This window comes from Brienomyrus brachyistius, unplaced genomic scaffold, assembly GCF_023856365.1.
Source record: "Brienomyrus brachyistius isolate T26 unplaced genomic scaffold, BBRACH_0.4 scaffold34, whole genome shotgun sequence".
NCBI lineage: Eukaryota > Metazoa > Chordata > Actinopteri > Osteoglossiformes > Mormyridae > Brienomyrus > Brienomyrus brachyistius.
The window spans coordinates 383,619-406,499 of record NW_026042309.1 but is presented as its reverse complement, the minus strand read 5'-3'; the positions used below and the strand labels follow the sequence as shown (position 1 = coordinate 406,499).

The 22,881-nt window shown below is 44.1% G+C and overlaps 1 protein-coding gene across 3 annotated transcripts in view; it reads right to left on the bottom strand.

The window, feature by feature from the left end:
• Positions 1-17,064: 17,064 nt before the first annotated feature.
• Positions 17,065-22,881, bottom strand: part of LOC125721547 (uncharacterized) — a 34,319-nt gene continuing 28,502 nt past the window's right edge. For all 3 annotated transcript variants that reach the window (XM_048997513.1, XM_048997514.1, XM_048997515.1), the window contains 4 exons: positions 22,660-22,812; positions 22,276-22,447; positions 21,821-21,921; positions 17,065-17,731 (listed from right to left, as the gene is read on the bottom strand). In XM_048997513.1, coding sequence (XP_048853470.1) covers positions 17,555-17,731; positions 21,821-21,921; positions 22,276-22,447; positions 22,660-22,812 — 603 coding nt within the window. In that variant the 3' untranslated portion in view covers positions 17,065-17,554. The remainder of the gene's footprint in view (positions 17,732-21,820; positions 21,922-22,275; positions 22,448-22,659; positions 22,813-22,881) is intronic.

Here is a 22,881-nt window from a genome sequence, read left to right as displayed (position 1 = left end):
GGTAGAGGGTGAAAGCAACGAGATCGAACCGAGCCATTTCCACTACACAACCACACACCCCCCCCCCACAAAAGAAACCGCCAGGCAAACACCAGAAAAAAGAAAGGAACGGACGAGCCCCCAATTTCTGTTACGATCCTCAGTCTAGGGTTGAGGACCGCCAGAAAGGTAAAGGGAAAGGAGAGGGGAAAACGAGACAACCAGGGTATGGGAAAAGGGAACACGGGACACAAAGGGATCTTTTTTTGTATTTTTTTATGTTTATTCACAAAGACCTTCACACACAATAGGGCAACAGACTTCGGGAGTGACACCGGCAAAACAATAAACAAAACACCACTAACGAATACGTCCCAAACTAAGCTAACTCTAAACGAAAAGAAAATGACACAGACTAATCCTAACTCCCTAACCAAAACACAGAATAAGCAACACGTACGCAAACCAAAACAGCCGTCACTCCCTACGCACTTAACAGAAACGGACATACAGAACACCAAAGCCGAAACACAGTATCCGAGGGGCGAAGCAAGAGAGGAGTCAGGAGGAAGGCAATAGATCATAAACCAGAAAGCAGTCAAAACCAAAGGCAAAGGTACAGAGGGATAAGGCAAGAGACGAAAACCGGAAAACCAAAAACTGTCATACACGATAAATCACAAGAACACAAGCAAACCAATACAGCAAAAACCAACTATGAGCAGAGCTGCCGCTACTCTCCCGCGCCGGCCTTTTCAATTCACGAACGCGGAAGTAGCGTCGAGGCTCGGGGCGTGGCCAGGTCCGGGAGGCGGAGACGAAGGCAGCCGAACAACAATCAGGACAATCCCCCCCCCCCCCCAAACCTTACGGCACGTAACAAAAGTTTAACTTTAGGTCTGTGAAAGTATAGGACCGCGATGTGTATACAGACCCCAAAACATACTAACTTAGTCGTTCATGAGTCTTATTGTGAAAAACCACACAAAATAGACTTGTAAATTTTAAAGAAAAGACATTAACAGCTTTTGTTAATGTTTAAATGTATAAAAACTTTAGATGTGTTTGTTAAACAGTCAAACAAAAATGTGTTATTTTAAAGTAGTATAAAATATAACCTTAACTTTGGACGCAAGATGAACAACCTACACACACAGACACAGACACAGACACACACACACACACACACACACAGAGCAAAACCCCAAGCATGCGCACAAGCGCACAACCAAAGGTTGGGAAGTGTGCTTTCCTTATCTCACAAGTCATGGAAGGGTGGGAGGGGGGGGGGCACATAAGTGGGGGGTAGGAACTGTGGAATCAGGCAAGGGTGTAAGAATTTAGGATATAGTCTTGTTATTTTAATGAAGGTGTACATGATTATTTAATTACATTTAATAGCAACCAGTAAGCTGCATTTACACATTAAATGCAAATACACATTAAAAACTTTAAAGAATGGTAATATATCTTGGCCATAGTTTTTAGTTACACAAATATTTTAAGACGTGACATGAAAGTTTTTCAAAGTAAGATGTACAAATGTTTAAAATCTGACATGAAATTTTTTTAGGTAAGATGTACAAATGTTTTAAAATGTTAGTTGTGAACTGTGTGCTTGGTTTTTTTAGTCCTGCTCTCTGTTTAGCCCAGTTCCTTAGTTGTGTTACTTAATGATTTCTTTAGTTCATTCTTATTTCTCCCAGCTTGTTTCGGACCCCTCGCGGTCTTTTTGCTTAGTATTTTACCCCAGGGTGCTCTGTTTTTCTTTAATAAACCCCATTTTCGTCTTGGAGCTGCTAGTGGATCATCACCTTTTTCCTGCCTGTGCCATAAAAGATTAGCCTTTTCAGAAAGTATAGGCAGCGCTGTGCTTCGCCTACTACCACTTAGACGTTTTTTGTTGCAAGCACAGGTCACAGACCTGTCTTCAAATTTTATATTGCAAGTTTAGTGACAAACACTGAAAATAATTGCCAGGTCACAAGCACAGACCCCCTGTAGCCTTTAAGAAAAGGGGGGCAAATAAATAATCCAAGTGTGCAGAAAATCAATAAAATGAAAATTAGACACAAACTAATTCAACTCAAGAAAGAAAATATTATTAAGCTAAGAGAAGTAGAGTTTTTAAGTTTACCATTCATGTAGTACTGGAGACTCACTCAGACCATAGAATCATACAGAATAGCATTAAAGACACAATTTAGTAATTTAAGCATCCAAAATGAGTAAAAGAGGGGCAGGGCGACTGCTCATTTGTACTACTCCCTGTATACTTTCTCATAATGCTACACCATGGGGTTCCTACAACAGGCCTTGAAGAAACCTCTGTCCGGGACAGGTTACTTGTCATACAGGTGGACCACAGTCATCATCAATGATGAGATAAATACCTATTTCATTAAATGATTTAAAAATAACACTTGAATATTCTAATGGAACGGTAATTCAACGTGTACCGGCAAGAAACCTTCAGCATACAACACAATGTTTTAAGCAGCAGACATGCTTTAATCACAGGACTTGTTCACCATGTCACATTAGGCAAACAGTCTTGTCCTGACAAACTGCAACTACTGTACAAGAGACGTATCCAAGAAACGGTCATATATAACATGCCTTCAGAAATTCATGACACACTGTCTGATATTGCAATACAGTTCATAAAAATGCCCAGGGGGAACCTAAAACAAAAGGAAGATGACACTTCACGATTCTAATACACATATCACTTAATTTCAGAGTACCGCAATTCACATAACTTCTACTATAAGAATCCCACACCGACATGCCAGTTAAAATCAGGCTCAGATGACGCTTCTAGCTGCAGAAGAAAAATACATTTGTGACCAACTTAAATTCGGCCTCAATGTCTGCCTCTTAAAATGCGACACTTCATTCCCAATATATTTGTCTAAATACAAATAGATTTCATAATGCGGTCGATTTGCTGAGCAATACATGATCTGTCTATACATATCCAGGCGACGGCTTTTTGTTCCGCTGATACAATCATGTTACCTTGTTAGCTTTGACATGTGGTGACATTACAGTGACATTGTTTTAAAATACTCTACAGTAAAATAGAACAAGTGTAAGGTGATTAGAGGCTACTTGAATAAAATTAAGAATGTCGACAAAACAGAATGAGCCTTTAAATGTTTCACGTTAAAGAAAGCGTCTATGTTTGTATGTTAAACACCTGTTGGCATAAGCGCATGCAGTTTACGACCGTATGCTTCTCCATCACCTATCAAACACTAGGCCCGACGGTGCTTAGACAACCACACATAACATGCAAACCAGAAAAATATGCACATGCTTCTGGTGGATTTCAATAGTTTTGTATGTTTATTTTTTATTTATTTAAATGTCGATTAGGTTTTCTTCTAAACCGTGTATGTACTGAATGAAAAATACAGCAAGCTTTAAGACCAGCTAAAGATGTTATTGCTAGCCAGCTCCCTCCTGGCGTTGACCGCAGCATTAAGAGCAAATATACACGAACCTGGCTAAAGTGTCTCGGGGATAGTTAGCCGCATCTTAGAAACGTAAGAGCCCCACTGTTCGCAGCGTTACATCAGCTAGCAGCTCGCGCCACACCGCACACTCCCTCGCGCTCAGTGCCATTGACGTGTCCGACATATTACCGTCTCCATTTCCCTTACTAACCGATAGGTGGTAAAGTAAGAAAATGAAACTTCGCTCACTTTTCGCTCAGAAATCTCACTGCAAAGTGGATGACGACTGGTTCTGTTGAATTAGGACTAAGTTTCATTAAGTGTGACACATGGTGCAGCTCAGTTACCGGTGTTAACATGGCATCCTCAGTAAGCATCTCAAATCAGGCACCCGGATGCTATAAGCATAGGCCTCGGGGGTCACCTTGTAGGAAAGCCAACATTTACTGAAAAGCCATCTTTATTAAAAAATAACTAAGGCTTTATTCTTTAAAGTCTTTAACGTGTTTTAATGCGACTGCTAAATGCATTTTTCTAGCTCGTACTGTTATAAATTAAATGCTGTTAACCAGGTGCACTCGTAGTTACAGCTTTCTCTGGACCTGACCCTACACTGGGTACATGCATGGGGACCATTGCTGACATAAGGATCTAATGCCTAGGTGTCGAGTCTCACGGTTAAAACCCCCAGTCCCCGTGTGGCTCAGGGTTCATCAGCTGGTAAAGATTGGTAGATTCCATGAGAGGTACCCCTTTAAATACGCTTTATTCCCACCACCTCACAAAATTAGTACATTTTAAAAACACAACCGTGGTGCATACATATAACAAAACATATGTACAACTTTTATTTTGAATAATAAAACACACGGTCATGGTACATTTTAAAAACTCATTTGATAAATGTACATAAACATTTTTGTACAAGCTTGAAAAATACAACACACGAGTACATGATACATTTTGAAACACTTGTGCAACTTTGAAAATAAAAAAACTTTATGTTACATTAACAAAATCTCCTTTGATAAAAACCCTACAAAATTTTTACAACTTTGCTTTTGTAAAATAAAAGCCATGTTCATATTAGATTTCAAAACTAATTCACAAAATGAATGCATAAAACTTTGTACATTTTAAAAATACGTTTGTGCTGCAAACAAATAACAGAATGTTTTTGTAAAACACCCCAAACATCTTACATCTTAAAACATCTGTACATCTTACTTTGAAAAACTTTCATGTTACGTCTTAAAACATCTGTACATCTTACTTTGAAAAACTTTCATGTTACATTTTAAAACATTTGTACATCTTACTTTGAAAAACTTTCATGTCACATTTTAAAACATTTGTACATCTTACCTAAAAAAAATTTCATGTCAGATTTTAAACATTTGTACATCTTACTTTGAAAAACTTTCATGTCACGTCTTAAAATATTTGTGTAACTAAAAACTATGGTCAAGATATATTACCATTCTTTAAAGTTTTTAATGTGTATTTGCATTTAATGTGTAAATGCAGCTTACTGGTTGCTATTAAATGTAATTAAATAAGCATGTACACCTTCTTTAAAATAACAAGACTATATCCTAAATTCTTACACCCTTGCCTGATTCCACAGTTCCTACCCCCCACTTATGTGCCCCCCCCCCCTCCCACCCTTCCATGACTTGTGAGATAAGGAAAGCACACTTCCCAACCTTTGGTTGTGCGCTTGTGCGCATGCTTGGGGTTTTTGCTCTGTGTGTGTGTGTGTGTGTGTGTGTGTCTGTGTCTGTGTGTGTAGGTTGTTCATCTTGCGTCCAAAGTTAAGGTTATATTTTATACTACTTTAAAATAACACATTTTTGTTTGACTGTTTAACAAACACATCTAAAGTTTTTATACATTTAAACATTAACAAAAGCTGTTAATGTCTTTTCTTTAAAATTTACAAGTCTATTTTGTGTGGTTTTTCACAATAAGACTCATGAACGACTAAGTTAGTATGTTTTGGGGTCTGTATACACATCGCGGTCCTATACTTTCACAGACCTAAAGTTAAACTTTAAAGCCCCTGACCACCGGTGTGTGTGTGTGTGTGTGTGTGTGTGTGTGTGTGTGTGTGTTTGTGTGTTGGTGCACATGAGCATGAATATACATTTACTGAAAAAACATATTTATTAAAATAACTAAGGCTTTATTCTGTCAAAACAATTTTTAAATAATACCAGCAGATAAATGGGGTCGTTATAGTGAATCTGTAGTCTCCCTGCATAGTGGATGACTGCTGACACTGTTGAATTTGAACTATGTTTCATTAACTATCAAACAGTCTGCAGCTCCGTTACCGTTGTTAACTTAGCATTGTACTCCAGGAAGCATCTCAGATCAAGCTTGTAGATTATATAAGCTGGGGCCGTGGGCACCTTGTAGGATGTCTTTATTAAAATAACTAAGACCTTATTCTTTAAAGTTTTTTTAATGTGTATTTGCAGCATGGTGCTAAATGCAGCTTACTGGTTCCTATTAAATATAATTAAATAATCATGTACATCTTCTTTAAATAACAAGACTAAATCCTAAATTCTTGCACCCCTGCCTGATTCCACAGTTCCTACCCCACACTTATGTGGCCCCCCTCCCACCCTTCCATGACTTGTGAGATAAGAAAAGCAGACTTCTGCCTGCCTGGTCGGTCATTTCTAGCTGCTATTTAGGTTCTTCCTCAAATCCTGTTGCCTAAATGACTTATATCCCACTCATATTAATTTAAAATTTCGCTATAACAAAACAATCCTTATACATTTTAATAAAAAACGTGAACTATATATGTTTGGTGTTTTTTTGATTGAGCAAACTCTTTTGTGTTTTTGTGTGCGTGTCCGATACAACTGTAGTTTGTATCAACTTTTTTTTTGTTTGACCTCCGGGGTGTGTGTTTGTCCGCATGCGCGTGAATAAACATTTACTGAAAAAACATATTTATTAAAATAACTAAGACTTTATTCTGTCAAAGTTTTTAAAAATGTGTTTTGATGCATGTCACTAAATGTTGCTTAATAGTACCTAACCGGGGGTGCTCCCCCAGAGACAGTTGCTAGGCCATTTATTCTTTTAAAGACTACTGATTCCAATTTGGTGCCATATGCTTTTATCTTGTAGGCCGTAGGATAGCTCCATTTCTACCAGCTATAGGCCATGGTACGTCTGGGCTATTATGCTTAAATTCTTTATTAATTAGCGTTGGCTATGTGCTTTATAACACTGCTGATTCAGGTCTCTTGTAGATTTTCTCTTGACCGGTCAGCGCAGTCTCTCTCTTGTACATAGAAAAAACAGAGAATACCTATTATTAGAATGTTATTTTTAATTTAATTTAATTTAATTAATTAGCATTTTTATCACGCGAATAAAAGAAATAATATACTCACCGGGTAAGGCCTGGATGAAACTTGTGGCTCTTTGGCTGGCAGGAAGGGTAAGACCTCGAAGATACTTGTGCCTCTGCCCTAGGAGGAATAGGCCCCCCCGCTCGCCGCAATATCAACCAGATGCAGTCATATCATTTCTCTATTAACCCATATCTGTACTGTCATGTATGAAAAACAGGATTTACTGGGAGACAAGGTGTCCAACTTGATGTATGGCCCAAGTCGTTAGAGACGGCCTTCAAAAGTGTGGCACCATACGCTGATGTAATACAAACGCCTGCGTGAGGAAGAAACACACATACATTGTCAAAACTACCGCCAAGCGTTTTTATTGGACGACAGACCCTCCACCTCCTCCTCCTCTCATTCTTTGCTCCAACTTTATCATTTTCTCCCAGAGTCTCAGTCTCTCAGAGTTTCTCACAGACTTGAGCAGCAGCACGGCTCTCAGCTCTCTGGCATCAGACTCGCGCAGCGGCACGGCTCTCAGCTCTCTGGCATCAGACTCGCGCAGCGGCACGGCTCTCAGCTCTCCGGCATCAGACTCGCGCAGCGGCACGGCTCTCAGCTCTCCGGCATCAGACTCGCGCAGTGGCACGGCTCTCAGCTCTCCGGCATCAGACTCGCGCAGCGGCACGGCTCTCAGCTCTCCGGCATCAGACTCGCGCCGCGGCACGGCTCTCAGCTCTCCGGCATCAGACTCGCGCAGCGGCACGGCTCTCAGCTCTCCGGCATCAGACTCGCGCAGCGGCACGGCTCTCAGCTCTCCGGCATCAGACTCGCGCCGCGGCACGTCTCTCAGCTCTCCGGCATCAGACTCGCGCAGCGGCACGGCTCTCAGCTCTCCAGCATCAGACTCGCGCAGCGGCACGGCTCTCAGCTCTCCGGCATCAGACTCGCGCAGCGGCACGGCTCTCAGCTCTCCGGCATCGCTCTCTCCGAGGATTATCCAAGCCCGTGGGGACCTTAGCGCAGTACCGCACCAGACACAGGGTTCTAAGGCCTTTGCTGATTCTCCAAAGCCCGGGACCTTACCGCGGTACCGTAACACCAGACACGCCGTACGCTCACGCTCCATCAGGTAACCCACCCCCGCTCAGCCCCGGCTGTGCCCGACAAAATAATAACTTATTAAAATAACACACACACACTCATAAGCACTCTCCTCAATATAGCACTCTCCTCAATATAATTTAAAAATAAAATAATAATTAAATAAATCATTTAAAATAAATAATTTATAATAATAATAAATAATAATTTAAAATAAATAATAAATAATTTAATAAATAATTAATAAATAAATCCAACTCCTGTGACGTCACATCGTACCACCACAACCAAGCCCCGCCTACACAAGCCCCGCCTACAAGTGATCTTTTTACCCGACCTGTCAATTTGATGGATCCGGCATTCCCTCTCTCTCTCATCAAGATTTATAGCCCTTCTTGACTCCACACTTAGCCCCCCCCAAATTACTCAATCACTCATCAGTCATAGTACTTCTCACGGATGTTTTGATCAATTTTAACTCAGAAAAACTGCGCTCACATGATGCAGTGCTCGCCGGAAATGCAAGTGCAATTTTGCACAGTTTAAACACCTGATGGAAGACCTCCCTATATGACTCCAGGAAGACAGTCAGCTCTATTAAACTGTTTGGTGTTTCCAGACCACTAGTTTGCTTCCTCTCAGGAATTCTCTTAAGCTGGGGGATCTCGTGTTGTAGATCTTCAGTGCTGCAGTTGTACCGTGAGGCGAATGGAAACACTCTGTCTTTCTCACAAAATGTGGGACTGCAGGGATTTAAGGATTGTATCCCTTGGAATATGACACAGTTTTCTTTAGAAAATCTTCTCTTCACTTCAGAGTGAAGCATATCTATAACTGGAATGAATAACCCTGCCTGAAAAGACTCCTCCTCTGTGTTGACCTGTCTTTGACCTATCGGGGTGGATATGTAATGCCCTTCAAGCCTAGAGCTTGGTGAGACCTGACGGCCTGGAGGTGTAGCACTGATGTCGCATTGCTTGGCAAGGGTCACAGTATTGTCCCAAATGTCATTAAAGACAAGGCCTTCTCTGTAACTGTCCAATGTCTCAACAAGAGAGTCAACAAGTGTAAGACCTGTGCCCAAATTGCGTTGTGGGGACTGTAGAATATCTCTCAGATATTCTAATCTCGCCAAAAACACCGGTGAATGTTGCAAGGAGACCAGCAAACTTGAGATCTATTTGGAATAATAAACCTCTTGCCTCTACATCTCTGTCACCACTGGGCTCCTCTGATATTCCTTTTAGTAGACGTATGATGGCTGGCAGTCTGTCCCTTACTGTCATGCAAGCATTGAACCGACATGCCCACCTTGTCTCTATCAGCCTTTGTAACTCCCTTGGGGCTCCCTGAAACATCTCCCTCCGTCCCTCAAGCCGTCTTTGGTGCACATATGACCCTGACACAAAGACATACAGTTTCTGCAAAAGAGAGAAGAAGCAATAGGCTCCAAGGATGCATTTCACACGGGCAGCTAAAACTAAATTTAAACAATGTGCATTGCAGTGAACATAAAAAGCTAAGGGTGACTCTGCTTTAATACATGCCTGCACACCTCTGTTCTTTCTGCTCATGACTGAGGCACCATCATATGTTTGCCCTACAAGGTGCTTTTTGTAGTCAAGCCCATAGTTCTGCAATATTTGCTGTGAAAGTGCTGCAGCATCCAGGCGCTCTGCTGCTTCAAAGGCAAGGAAGCTTCCACATACTGACCCATTGTAATAGTACCTAATTACAAAGGACACCTGCTCCTTCTTACTAAGGTCTTTAGTCTCATTAACCAAAATGCTGAAAGCTTCCACATACTGACCCATTGTAATAGTACCTAATTACAAAGGACACCTGCTCCTTCTTACTAAGGTCTTTAGTCTCGTCAACCAAAATGCTGAAAGCTTCGCACATACTGACCCATTGTAATAGTACCTAATTACAAAGGACACCTGCTCCTTCTTACTAAGGTCTTTAGTCTCGTCAACCAAAATGCCGAAAGCTTCACTTTGCACGACCTCACTAATTACTGAGGTGTGGAACATTTCGGGGGCGCCATGGTGGTGCAGTGGTTAGCACGGTTGCCTCACACCTCTGGGACCTGGGTTCGAGTCTCCACCTGGGTCACATGTGTGTGGAGTTTGCATGTTCTCCCCATGTCGTCGTGGGGTTTCCTCCGGGTACTCCGGTTTCCCCCCACAGCCCAAAAACATGCTGAGGCTAATTGGAGTTGCTAAATTACCCGTAGATGTGCGTGTGAGCGTGAATGGTGTGTGAGTGTGCCCTGCGATGGGCTGGCCCCCTATCCTGGGTTGTTCCCTGCCTCATGCCCATTGCTTCCAGGATAGGCTCCGGACCCCCCGCGACCCAGTAGGATAAGCGGTTTGGAAAATGGATGGATGGATATTTGTCATACTCGCATTTAAGGAGGCTGAGAGGGAGGATGTGGTTGCACTTGACTTCTCATTCTCTGCCCATGCTAACGTTGCATTTGTATGAGCTTCAGATTTTGCATGGCCTTTAAGTCCCCCGTCTTTGTAGGTCGCCGCCTTCCAATTTTTCAACCCCTCCTCAGATGTAAATACTGAATCACCTGAGGAGGGGAGACTGAATGTCGGCAGGCATAACAGATGGCAGAGTCTTTCCTCTGAGAGAGTTCCAGCCATTTATGTGTGTTATACCAGCCTGTAGTGAAGCACCGTCTTCTGTCCCCTTCATAGTGTAACGCTGACTTTGGGAACTTCAGCGTTAGACACGTTTCAGGCCGTGGGCACAGAGGCGACGCGGAGACACCAGACCGTGAGAAACGTGGAAGCCTGACTGCTCCTTTATTTTTCGCGCCCATATAGATAAATAGTCCCGGCTCCTAACAACAAGAACTATATCACTCCGCTCCCAAAGCGTCATATAGTTCCCTTAACTTTAGGTAATATGTAAAAGGATCAATACTAAAATAAACATGAAAGTATAAAGTAATTAATCTTAATGAAAATAAATATCCTCTTACAATAGCACACAGCTCTTACTTTTCTTTGATATGTCACTTAGCTCACTTCCTGCTTGGTTACCTGAAATAAGAAAGAATTTTATATTCATTTCTATCTTCGACATCGGTTTGTAACAAACTCTTCATCATTTCCCATATAATGCTATTTAATAAATTTATTTTTCAAGACCTAAAAGAGATGACGTTTTATATGAAAAACTACAAAGGTTAAAAATATGATTACACTTCTGCAGGTCTTCCTTCAGTCTCTGAACAAGATCATTCGGGTTCATCTAATTCCGGATTTCAAGCATGACATTGAGAGCTTACCTTGTTAATTTGTTTCACGGGATGCTCACCCCGTTCAAGGACGCTTACCTTGTTAATTTGTTTCACGGGATTCTCACCCCGTTCAAGGACGCTTACCTTGTTAATTTGTTTCACGGGATGCTCACCCCGTTCAAGGACGCTTACCTTGTTAATTTGTTTCACGGGATTCTCACCCCGTTCAAGGACGCTTACCTTGTTAATTTGTTTCACGGGATGCTCACCCCGTTCAAGGACGCTTACCTTGTTAATTTGTTTCACGGGATGCTCACCCCGTTCAAGGACGCTTACCTTGTTAATTTGTTTCACGGGATGCTCACCCCGTTCAAGGACGCTTACCTTGTTAATTTGTTTCACGGGATGCTCACCCCGTTCAAGAACGCTTACCTTGTTAATTTGTTTCACGGGATGCTCACCCCGTTCAAGGACGCTTACCTTGTTAATTTGTTTCACGGGATGCTCACCCCGTTCAAGGACGCTTACCTTGTTAAGTTGCTTCACGGGATGCTCGCCCTGTTCAAGGATACTTACCTTGTTTTTCTGAGGGGTTTTCCTATGGACAAGAGAAAGTGTTGCGCAATATGTTTCGTAAGCCCCTGATCGGTTCACAGGACACTTGTCTTCAGGAAAGAGGGAAAGCGTTGCTCAAGGACACTTGTCTTATCATTTCTGATTGAAACCGCAAGCAGCAGCACCCAGACAAAACTGGAGAATTAAGAGCGCATTGGCTGAGGGGAGGGGTGAGCCTGGCCAGCTTGACCCCGGCCCACATGCAGCGCCAAGATTAGTATAAAGGAAGGGGGAGATTGTCATACCCGGCTCGTCCGCTCCTCGTGTGTGCCACGCCCCCTGATTACCCACGTGTATTTCCCTGATCGTCTCCAGCTTTGTCTAGTTACTTTGATTAGTCCTGTGTATTTAAGTCCTGGTCTCCCCGGTTTCCCTTGTCCGTCATTGATGTTTCCTGATGTTAGTCGGCGTTTCATGTCTCCTGCTCCGGTTTCCCCAAATAAACCCCCGTTTTCCCCGTATCCCGCTTGCCTGCCTGCTCCTTACCCGCACGATCGCCCGTCTGCTGCACCCCGATCGTGACAGAATGACGGACCAAACAAAGAAAAGGAGACGCAGGGGAAGGCGAATCCCGGAAGCGTCGCCGGTTTATCTGGGCGCCTGCTCGCTCTCCAGCCCCGGGCTCCCTCAGGAGGAAGAGGAGCTCGTCCTAGGTCCCGACCTGGGACCGTACGGTCTGGGTCCCTGCTCCTTGGCCAGGCTCTGGGCTCCAGGTGAGGATGAAGAGGACGAGTCCTTCGTCTTCCCAGACCTGGAGTCCCTCCCCACGGAACTGCTGCCGCCCCTCGAGCGGTGTGATTACCGGCCCGAGCGGCTGACAAATTGGAGAGGGAGAAGAGCGGTGAGGGACGCCATCCCACGTGTGCCCCGGCGTCTTAAAGGGGCCACGCCGGTCTCTGCAGCAGCGACCCCGGAGGGGATCCCTTTGTCTCTGCCTGCTACAGCCCCCCAGCCCAAGGCGCCCCCTTCGCCGCTGCCTCCCCCATGCACTGCGCCCCAGCTGGAGGTCCCGGGTGAGCCCCTGGCCATCGCCGATCGGTTCTTTGCCCTCCAGGGGCTGTACTGCAGGATGATGGAGGAACCTGCCACACGGGGCTTCCCGGAGGGGGAACAACTTGCCGTGCAGCTGGGGCAGGATTTCGCCGCGTTCTCCCCTACCTCGCCTCTGAGCGACCTTGAGAGGTTGGCCGAGGATCTCCGGAGGCTGATCTCTCTCCGGAGAGCAGTCCCTGCGCCCCCACTGCAGCCACCTGCAGCTCCCGGGCAGGCGCCCCCACTGCAGCCACCTGCAGCTCCCGGGCAGGCGCCCCCACTGCAGCCACCTGCAGCTCCCGGGCAGGCGCCCCCACAGACTTCCACTCCAGTCCCTGACCGCGTTCCTGTCCCTGACCGCGTTCCTGTCCCTGACCGCGTTCCTGTCCCTGACCGCCCTGCAGCAGCTCCAGTGGCGCCCCCTCCGCCCGCAGCAGCTCCAGTGGCGCCCCCTCCGCCCGCAGCAGCTCCAGAGGCGCCCCCTCCGCCCGCAGCAGCTCCAGAGGCGCCCCCTCCGCCCGCAGCAGCTCCAGAGGCGCCCCCTCCGCCTGCAGCAGCTCCAGTCCCTTTCACCCTAGTCCCCGAGGTGGTCCCGGACGACTGCATCTTGGCTCCTCCCTCTTCGGAGGTGGAGGAGCTGGAATGGGACCCCTCGGGGACAGAACTTGTGACCCCTTGTCCCTCGCCCCGGCGACGTCGACCCCGACCTAGGGTCGGCCTGTCTGTGTCCCGCAGGGGAAGGGGACACAGACGCAGGGCTGGGGTCCCGCCCGCCCTGCCCCCTGGCTCGCCCTGCCTCGCCTGCGCTGGGGCTCGGTTGGCGCCCGCGGGTCCTGGCCCTCCGGGTCGGCTGTCGCCTGCGGGTCCCTCTCCGGTGCCTCGTCGCCCTGCCTCGCTCCCCCCTCCGGTGCCTGGTCGGTCGCCGGGGGGCTCCCCGACGGCGGCTCCTCGGTCGCCTGCGGGGCCCCCACCTTCGGCCCGTCGGAGGACGTCGCCGCCTACGGCAGCTCCCCCCCTCGCCTTGCCTTCGCCCTGGCCCCTTCCAGCTCCCTCGTCCCCTTCCCCGGTGCTCCCTCCTGCTCCCTCCCTGGCCCCTCCGCGGGTCCCTCGCCCTGTCTCCTCTGCCCCTTCTCGGTCCCCTCCGGCTCCGGCCTCCCGGCCGCCTGCGGCCCCTCCGGCTGCCGCCCGTCGCCCGCTGGGGCTCCCACGGGCTCCCCTTTGTTCCCCCGCCTTCTCTCCTGCCCTGGTCCCTCCTTCGTTTGCTTCCCCTTTCTTGGTCCCGCCTGTCTCTGCTCCCCCTCGCTTTGTTCCTCCTGTCTCTGCTCCTTGTCCTTCTCTGTTCCCTTCGTTCACTCCTGGTCCTTTTGTTCCTCCTGTTCCCGCTGTGTCCCCTTTCCTGGTTTGTCTTTCTGCCTTCCCTGTCCTGTGTCGGCTCCTGTCTCACGTCCTGTCGCTTGCCCTGTTTTGTGCCTCGGTCCTGTTTCCAGTCTCTCATTGATGGTTCTGTTTTTTTTTGCTCCAGGTCCCGGTTCCCGCGTCCCGTCCGTCGCCCCCTTCCTTGGCGCGCCCGGAGAAGCGCGCCTTTGGGGGGGGGTTCTGTCATACCCGGCTCGTCCGCTCCTCGTGTGTGCCACGCCCCCTGATTACCCACGTGTATTTCCCTGATCGTCTCCAGCTTTGTCTAGTTACTTTGATTAGTCCTGTGTATTTAAGTCCTGGTCTCCCCGGTTTCCCTTGTCCGTCATTGATGTTTCCTGATGTTAGTCGGCGTTTCATGTCTCCTGCTCCGGTTTCCCCAAATAAACCCCCGTTTTCCCCGTATCCCGCTTGCCTGCCTGCTCCTTACCCGCACGATCGCCCGTCTGCTGCACCCCGATCGTGACAGAGATCCCGGTGTTGACCGGAGATCAGCTGTGGGATAGAGCGCGCATCGCCCAGCACTTCTCAGGAATCACGTGTTGGTCTCCTGCCAGGACTGAAAGGGGCTCCCCAGTCCATGTGTGAAGGTGGGTGATTATAGCACATCTGAGTGTAGATGGCTCTGCAACTGCTTATGCCTTTCATTGATTCTTGGGAATAATTATCACTGCTCGTGATAATAATTCTTATATTTCATTGCTTCTTTTCTATATATATATTTATTTTCCTACTGTATCTTTGCATCTTTTCTTATTAGCTATATATATAATAATTCGATATTCATGGCAGTATGGATTACTTTGCATTTGCTTTTGATACGATATCTTGGTATTGATGTTAAATGTGCGGTTATTTTGTGTTATTTATTAAAGTGTTTTTGAGTGAACCTAAGCGTGCCTGTTTGTTCCTTCGAGATGCTGGAACAATGTAAAACGGTCTTACCCTGCTGCCAAGTTTGCATTTCAGCTGGCAAGAAGCACATTGTGGCTGGACCATATGGAAAGCACAAGTGAGCGATTTCAATGCTAGAGAGTTAAAATTCAACGTTTTGAAATGTTCAATTTTATTTTTAAGGTTTTTCCTAAGAAAGGTTGTGAGAGTATTGAGGTTAATACTATTAAAGGTATTAGCTAAAATGTTGCCTGAGATGTCTTCAGTACCAATGGTACACACATTTAAAATGGTATAGCACATTTTAATAACGTTGAAGCATTCATATTGACTAAATATTTTGTTCATATGAAAATGTGTCTGTGTGTGTGTGTGTGTGTGTGTGTGTGTGTGAGAGAGAGAGCGAGAGAGCGGGTATACCTATCCTTATGGGGACACAATGTCCCCATAACATGATAAATATCTGTTTTTTTTCCCTTATGGGGACCAGGAAACTCTATTTTATAAAGATCAGTGACTGCTATGAGAACTAAAAATGCAAAAACTCTTGTATTTTGCTTGGTTACTTGTGGTTATGGTTAGGGCAGGGTGGGGGTTAAGGTTGTCACAGTTAGCGTTAGCATTTTTCCCATAGAAGTGAATGAGCAGGCCCCATAAGGATAGGTATACCCTACATGTGCATGCGTGTGTGCGTGTGCATGCACGTGTGTAACATGCTGGGACACACAAGCTGGTAGAGTACATGTAGTACAGATAAGCTATGTTGTGAAAAAATAGCATCGCTGCTGTAAAGAAAAGTAAAAACTAAAATAAATTTCCTATCCACAGCTGCCACTGGGAAAGAAAAAAAAATCCCTACCAACCCATGACTGACAACCAACATGAACCAAACCTTTTTTTTTTCATTGATACTTCTGCACTTCTAAATGAAGACGACAGTTTTGAATTCCAGCTGCAAAAACACTAGCGCTGTGCTTGTAATCTACTAAACCTAGTAGCTAGAGAAGATGGCATAAATGCAACATCCAGTGAAGCATACAGGAAATTGTACCATTCTACATTTAGCAAGTGTAATGGTCTGCAGAACAAATGTGGAAGGTCCACTGTTCCCTCCAGCTTCTCCGACCGAATAAGACAAGGTGGAATTCCTTGTTCCTGGCAGTGGAAAGATTATGTAGGATAATCGAAGACAAGGGTGAGGGGGCAGTAGGAGTAATGTGCACCGGCCTAAAGGTCCCAATGTAAGTAAGAAATATGCTATGTGTTTTATTAGTTAATTAAAATGAATGTGTTCACTTTTCTTTTTTGTACAATATTCTGATTTAATTCAATGTAAAGGTAGGATTAAAATTGCGGTGCTGTTTGTTTTGTTTTCATTACAGGTTCAACCCAGCCGACTTGCATTCCTTACTGAGTATGCTGCTGTAATGAGCCCTGTCGCCCGGGCAACCAACATTCTGCAAGCGGAATCTAATGCCCAAATGGGGTGGATACTTCCGACAGTTAACCTCCTGACCATCGAACTTGACAGAGTCAGGCTGCAGCTGAAGTACTGCAAGCCTCTTGTTGATGCGCTTCAGACTGGAATTAAGAAGCGTTCTGGGCACATGTTGAGGGATGCTGAGCTGATCGCAGCTTCGATTCTTCTTCCAAAATTCCGAACATCATGGACAAAGGATGATGTCACAATCAAAATGGATAAGACAGCATGTGTATACACTGTAAAACCTAACAGTACTTCTTAATAAAAGAAGTTAATATAACAATAATTAATTGTTGGTGGTGTATTTAATTGCCAGTGCTGCCCTTGGATGATTAGCATATGCTGTTAGGTGTTAGGACAGTTGTGATACCCTTTTCGGTGTAGTTCCTGGTACCGCCCACTCCCCTGTAGACCAAAGGTGCAGGATGTATATTTGCATAACATGACACAGTACTGTTTTTGACTTGACAGATTTTTTTTAATTCACCATGATAGTGATGAATAGGGCAAGAGAACAAAAACCACAGAAATGGCTGTTATATGTTAGCCAGTGACTACGCGAGATGGTATAGCCTCTATGGTTTAACTAGAGAAGACATTGGCCGGGAAGAAAATGCTGTGAAAATCAACTATTTTGTTTCTCTTGTAAGACTGGGCTGCCTAGGAAAAACATCAAGTCCATATGTACTTCTATAATTGAGGAGATTTCTTTGGGGATACACATATATAAAGGATATATTGAATTTATATTATATAGATTATATTTAAGCATCATTCATACTGAAGTGAGAAGACAATTATAAATCCATGTTATGAAAAGGTTTCTGTTTCGGAAAGGTACAGAAAGAGCCTAATGCAGGTTTACAGGAAACAAACATGTGGTGTAGAACACAAGGACATGGACAGAGAAAGGCAATGGCACAACCCCTCAATATGATCAATTCATCTACTCTGTGTCTTCCTCCCAGCTGTCAAAGTAATTGTCAGCAAAGTCCAGCATCTGCTTCATGGCCTTGAGGAGCAGGATGTCACAGGTGTCATTCAGCTCACTCTCATCATGGTAATTCTTCACTGGAATCACATTTGATGGTAAGATGCCCAGACACCCGCTAGCTCTGTAGATCTGCAGAGAGACACATACATTCATGTATATTTTCCAGCTGCTGTATCACAAGATTAGTGTCAAACAGGGTTGTAATAAGTTACAACTGAAATGGTATAAATCTGCCTTTTGCAGATGCTGCCAAATGAGAATGTACAGTAGAACCTCAGAACTCGAATAACTCTGATATCAAATGGGTATTTTTTTTCAATGCAATATCTTGGATCTCAACCTTTCCTATTAGGCACGCGTGTATGCGTTCGTGAACGGAAAACCCATCCTGTCTACGCGCTCGCTGCACCCTCTTATGGAAGCCCTTTAGGGCCAAAACGTCTTAAAATTTTCGCATAGAGACGGAATTATCTCACGGCTACAGACGTTATATTTTTACCTCTAAAGACAGATATATAACTTCACATACAGATGGCATTTTGCAACGTGTCTTCATGTCAACAAAGTGATCTTTCAAAATAAAAGCACCATTAACTTCTAACCACAAACACCATAACAAAATCAAATTCTTCACCCTTTGGTTATTATTCTCTGTGACTTTCCTTATGTGCAATGAAATAGACCAGGGTGACAAAATAAGTATTACTGTATATACAATATTGTCATGGAAATAAATCAATACTTATGTTTAATCAATTAGCCTATGATTACGGTTTAAAAGAAAATTGCGAAGAGCCATTTTCCTTTGAGTCCCAATGATTTTGATTTCATACATGATAAATAAAACCACATATTTGTTGATAATGATGTATTAGTGATTTTCTTCTATAGATCATCTGCAGTATATGGAGTCCCTAAGATTCAGGGTCAGGGTGAGAAAATATATTTTTTATTGTTTTGTGTTTACTCTCACTAGTTTTGTGTTCCCTCACAATACTTTTCCGCTACTAATAATAACTGTAGTTTAATGCTTAAAGCACACAGGACATGTCTGTATTACATTACAGCAAATCACAAGCGGGCAAGTGCAGTGGGATCACAAATCTATTGTGTGGCAACACTGAAGTATTGTGAGAGAACGCAAAATTACTTAAGAAATGTTTTCCCACCCTGACCTCTTAGGGGCAATTTAGTGGTACGAACTGTACAGAAATCCTCAAATAAACAGGATGGAAGCCACAAACGATCTACAAATAGGCAGGACTTGATCCACAAATGTGCAAAACATGTTTCATGTGTATAAATCACTCTGTATTTTTCTGGATAAGATTTTACACAACACAAGCTTAAAAAAATACAAATGTGTGGATATTTGTGGCTCACGGTACATATCTGTCAGTTGTCTTCTGTGGGTTACAAATGATAAAGTCCCATAAAAACTTCCATATAAGTGTCACATCCCATGCGGTGGCGTGTAACAACTTATTTAAAGCAAACCGTCATCCAAATAATGAATAAATGCCACCATGAACAGTGCATTTCGTGCCACCATGAAATAAACAAAAGTTTCTTCCAGTATTTTAACTCTAAAAGAGCTCTAAAACCTGAAATTACTAATCTGCAGGATAGTAAGGGTCTTATAATAGTAAACGACATTGATATAGTAAATGAGTTCAATGATAGTTTTGCACGGGTATTCACTGTTGAGGACCTTAGTAATTTACCAGTTATTACCTATCCAGCATTGTCTATAGCTAATATATATATAACTGAAGCAGATGTTTTGCAAAGCCTAGCTAAGCTCAAAATAAATAAATTACAGGGTCCTGATGGCATCTTACCTATAGTGTTAAAAGAGATGAGGGATATTATTTGCCGACCCTTAACTTTACTGTTTCAAAAATCCTTATCTGAAGGTGTGGTACCTTCTGATTGGAAGCACGCCTTCATAACGCCTATTTTCAAAAAAGGGGATAGAAGTAATTTGTCTAACTATAGGCCAATCAGTCTAACTTGTATAACTGGTAAAGTTATGGAGGCTATAATCAAAGAGAAAATGGTAGATTACCTGGACTCCAATAACATTTTGCGGGATAGCCAGCATGGATTTAGGAGAGGTAGATCCTGTTTAACAAATCTGTTGGAGTTTTTTGAGGAAGCTACTCAGGAAGTTGATGATAAGAAGGCCTATGATGTCATCTACTTAGATTTCCAAAAGGCTTTTGATGTTGTCCCCCACAAGAGGCTCCTACTTAAACTGAAAGCGACAGGTATTTTAGGTACCGTAGCGACCTGGATTGATAACTGGTTAACAGATAGGAAACAGCGAGTAGTTATAAGAGGCACAATGTCACAGTGGGCTTGCGTTCATAGTGGGGTACCGCAGGGTTCGATTTTAGGACCACTATTGTTCCTAATTTACATAAATGATATGGATACCAATATATACAGTAAACTGGTGAAATTTGCAGATGACACCAAGGTGGGTGGTGTAGCAGACACTGAATTAGTGGCTCAGCAGCTACAGCGGGATCTTGATTTAATTAGTGACTGGGCCGATACCTGGCAGATGAAATTTAACGTCGATAAATGTAAGGTACTCCATCTAGGGAGCAGAAATATAAAGTACAGGTATTTCATGGGTGTCACTGAAATAAAGGTAGCTGATCATGAGAAAGACCTTGGTGTGTATGTTGATGCTTCCATGTCCCATTCTCGCCAGTGTGGGGAAGCAATAAAAAAGGCCAATAGGATGTTGGGGTATATCTCCAGGTGTGTGGAGTTTAAGTCAAGGGAGGTAATGCTAAGATTATACAATTCCTTGGTGAGACCTCACCTAGAATATTGTGTGCAGGTTTGGTCACCATATCTTAAAAAGGACATTGTGGCCTTAGAAAAGGTGCAGCGTAGGGCCACAAAAATGATTCCTGGTCTTAGAGGAATGTCATACGAGGAACGGTTACTTGAGCTAAATCTGTTCAGTCTCAAGCAAAGGAGACTGAGGGGGGACATGATCCAGGTATATAAGATTCTAACAGGTTTGGATGCTGTTCAACCAAATCGTTACTTCAGCATTAGTTTAAATACACGAACTCGTGGCCATAGGTGGAAATTAGCGGGAGAACATTTCAAGCTGGATTTAAGGAAGCACTTCTTTACACAGCGTGTAGTCAGAGTATGGAATAGCCTTCCTGATAATGTAGTGCAAGCTGAATCCTTGGGTTCCTTTAAATCAGAGCTAGATAAGATTTTAACGACTCTGAGCTATTAGTTTAGTTCTCCCCAAGCGAGCTTGATGGGCCGAATGGCCTCCTCTCGTTTGTATAGTTCTTATGTTCTTATGTTCTTAAACAATATGGCGTAACATGAAATGACAGACATTATTGTTTCGCCATCCGATATATATCGTCATATCACACAGCCATATAAATAATAATGAAATGCATTCTGTTTATGCATTTTCAACATATATAAGTATGTATGTGGAAGGAATTCAACTGCAAAGTCTCTCGCCAATGTTGTTTCAACAAAATGATAAGGCCATAAATTGTCATTTATTTCCCGGTTATTGCTTTTGTATGTGTGGATTTTCACATCTCTATGAGTTTATCAGTTGTTGAATGATTGTATGATTAGTTCACTAGGTTGATAGGTTTTAATAGGCAAACATGGAGGCTCTGCAACGGATTAAACTCATTTACATAATTTCTTATGGGGAGATCTGACTTGGAACTCAACTAAATCCTAAGTCGACCAGCCTTCTGGAATGAAGTAAGTTTGTGCTCCAAGGTATCACTGTACGACTAAAGTTCTAAAGCTCCTGAGGGCAATTAAATACATGTACATGGTGAGTCTATCCCAGGAAACAGAGGACCTGAGAAAGGAGACACCCAGGCCAGCATCCTGGTTTATGGAGACGTGAGGCCACAGTGCTGCCCACAGGGTCATTTTGCTGCCTGAAAATATGTTTTAGAAAATAAAATTGAGATAAAGTTTTGTGAGACATTGAAATATAATAAACCAAAGGTTCAGACCCCCTAGGGCTGTGGGCTCGATCCCTGCTGCTGGCTCCATGTGTGACGTTTGCTTGTTTACCCTGTTTCCTCCTACAGCCCACAAACATTCACCCAGATGAACTGCTATCTCTCACTTGTTCACGGTGTATGTGTCTGCTGCGAGCTTTTAGTACTGATTCCAGTGTTAGACCCTGAAACTCACCATATCCTTTATGTAGCAGCTGTGATACACCTTCTTCAAGTCCTCTTCCACATGCGGGCACGCTTTGTCCACATGGGTCAGTAGCACCAATAGAGGGACCTCTAAACACAGCAACAGAAACGTCTCACTAGTGACATATTATATGTTGTCTGCCAAAGGCACGGAAAACGTTCAGCTTGCCATATTCCAGTCCGGTAAACTGAACTTCTCTGTGTTCATACTGAATATACAAATACATTATTAAAGTCATTAGTTCGCAAGGGTGAACTTACATTACTTTCCCGTATGATTGTTCAGTATTATTCATGGTTCAGGAAAAGCAGGTGTTAAAGCATATTACAACATGTATATAAATAGTTGCTTGTGAATTGTGACCCCCAGATCCACCCCCTCCCCCACTGACACACACTCCGTCATAGATGCCACCTCCCTCCCTGTTCTCCACACTCACTGACCTGCCGAGTTAGTTCTCTTTCTGATTTCATCAATTTTATTCTTCATTCCTTGGTCCACAATTCCAGTTGTGGAGGCGTCCATCACATACACCACACAGTGGATCCTGTCCTTAAGAGCCAATGTGCTCCATGCCTGATAGTTATCAGCTTTCATTGGCTGCACAGGGTTGAACTAAACAAACAAAAAGGTGTGAATGACATACAGACATGCATTGACTGTGAGATCATAGGAAACTCAAGCGAAAAGCAATGCGAGTCCTTTCATATGACACTTATGTAACAACAGCACATTATTTATGCCAAAAACAATCAGTGAATGAGATTTAATTTCCTGTATTCATATAGCAGTAGTTTTTGAGGTGTGGTTAGATACACAGTTCTTACCTGGTACTTGTCTGGAACGTGGCCCTTCAGGATGCTCTCAATATCTTCAGTTCTCACCCCTCCATCCTCCCTTGCTTCCAGTCCCATGGTGTCACACAGTAGGAATCCCAGAGGCTGTCCGCCTCGGCCCGCTTTCACCTGGTAAGTGTGATACTGGAAGAAGACACATGATGTCATTCACCTTCTACCTGCTTATCCAGTCCCATGGTGTCACACAGTAGG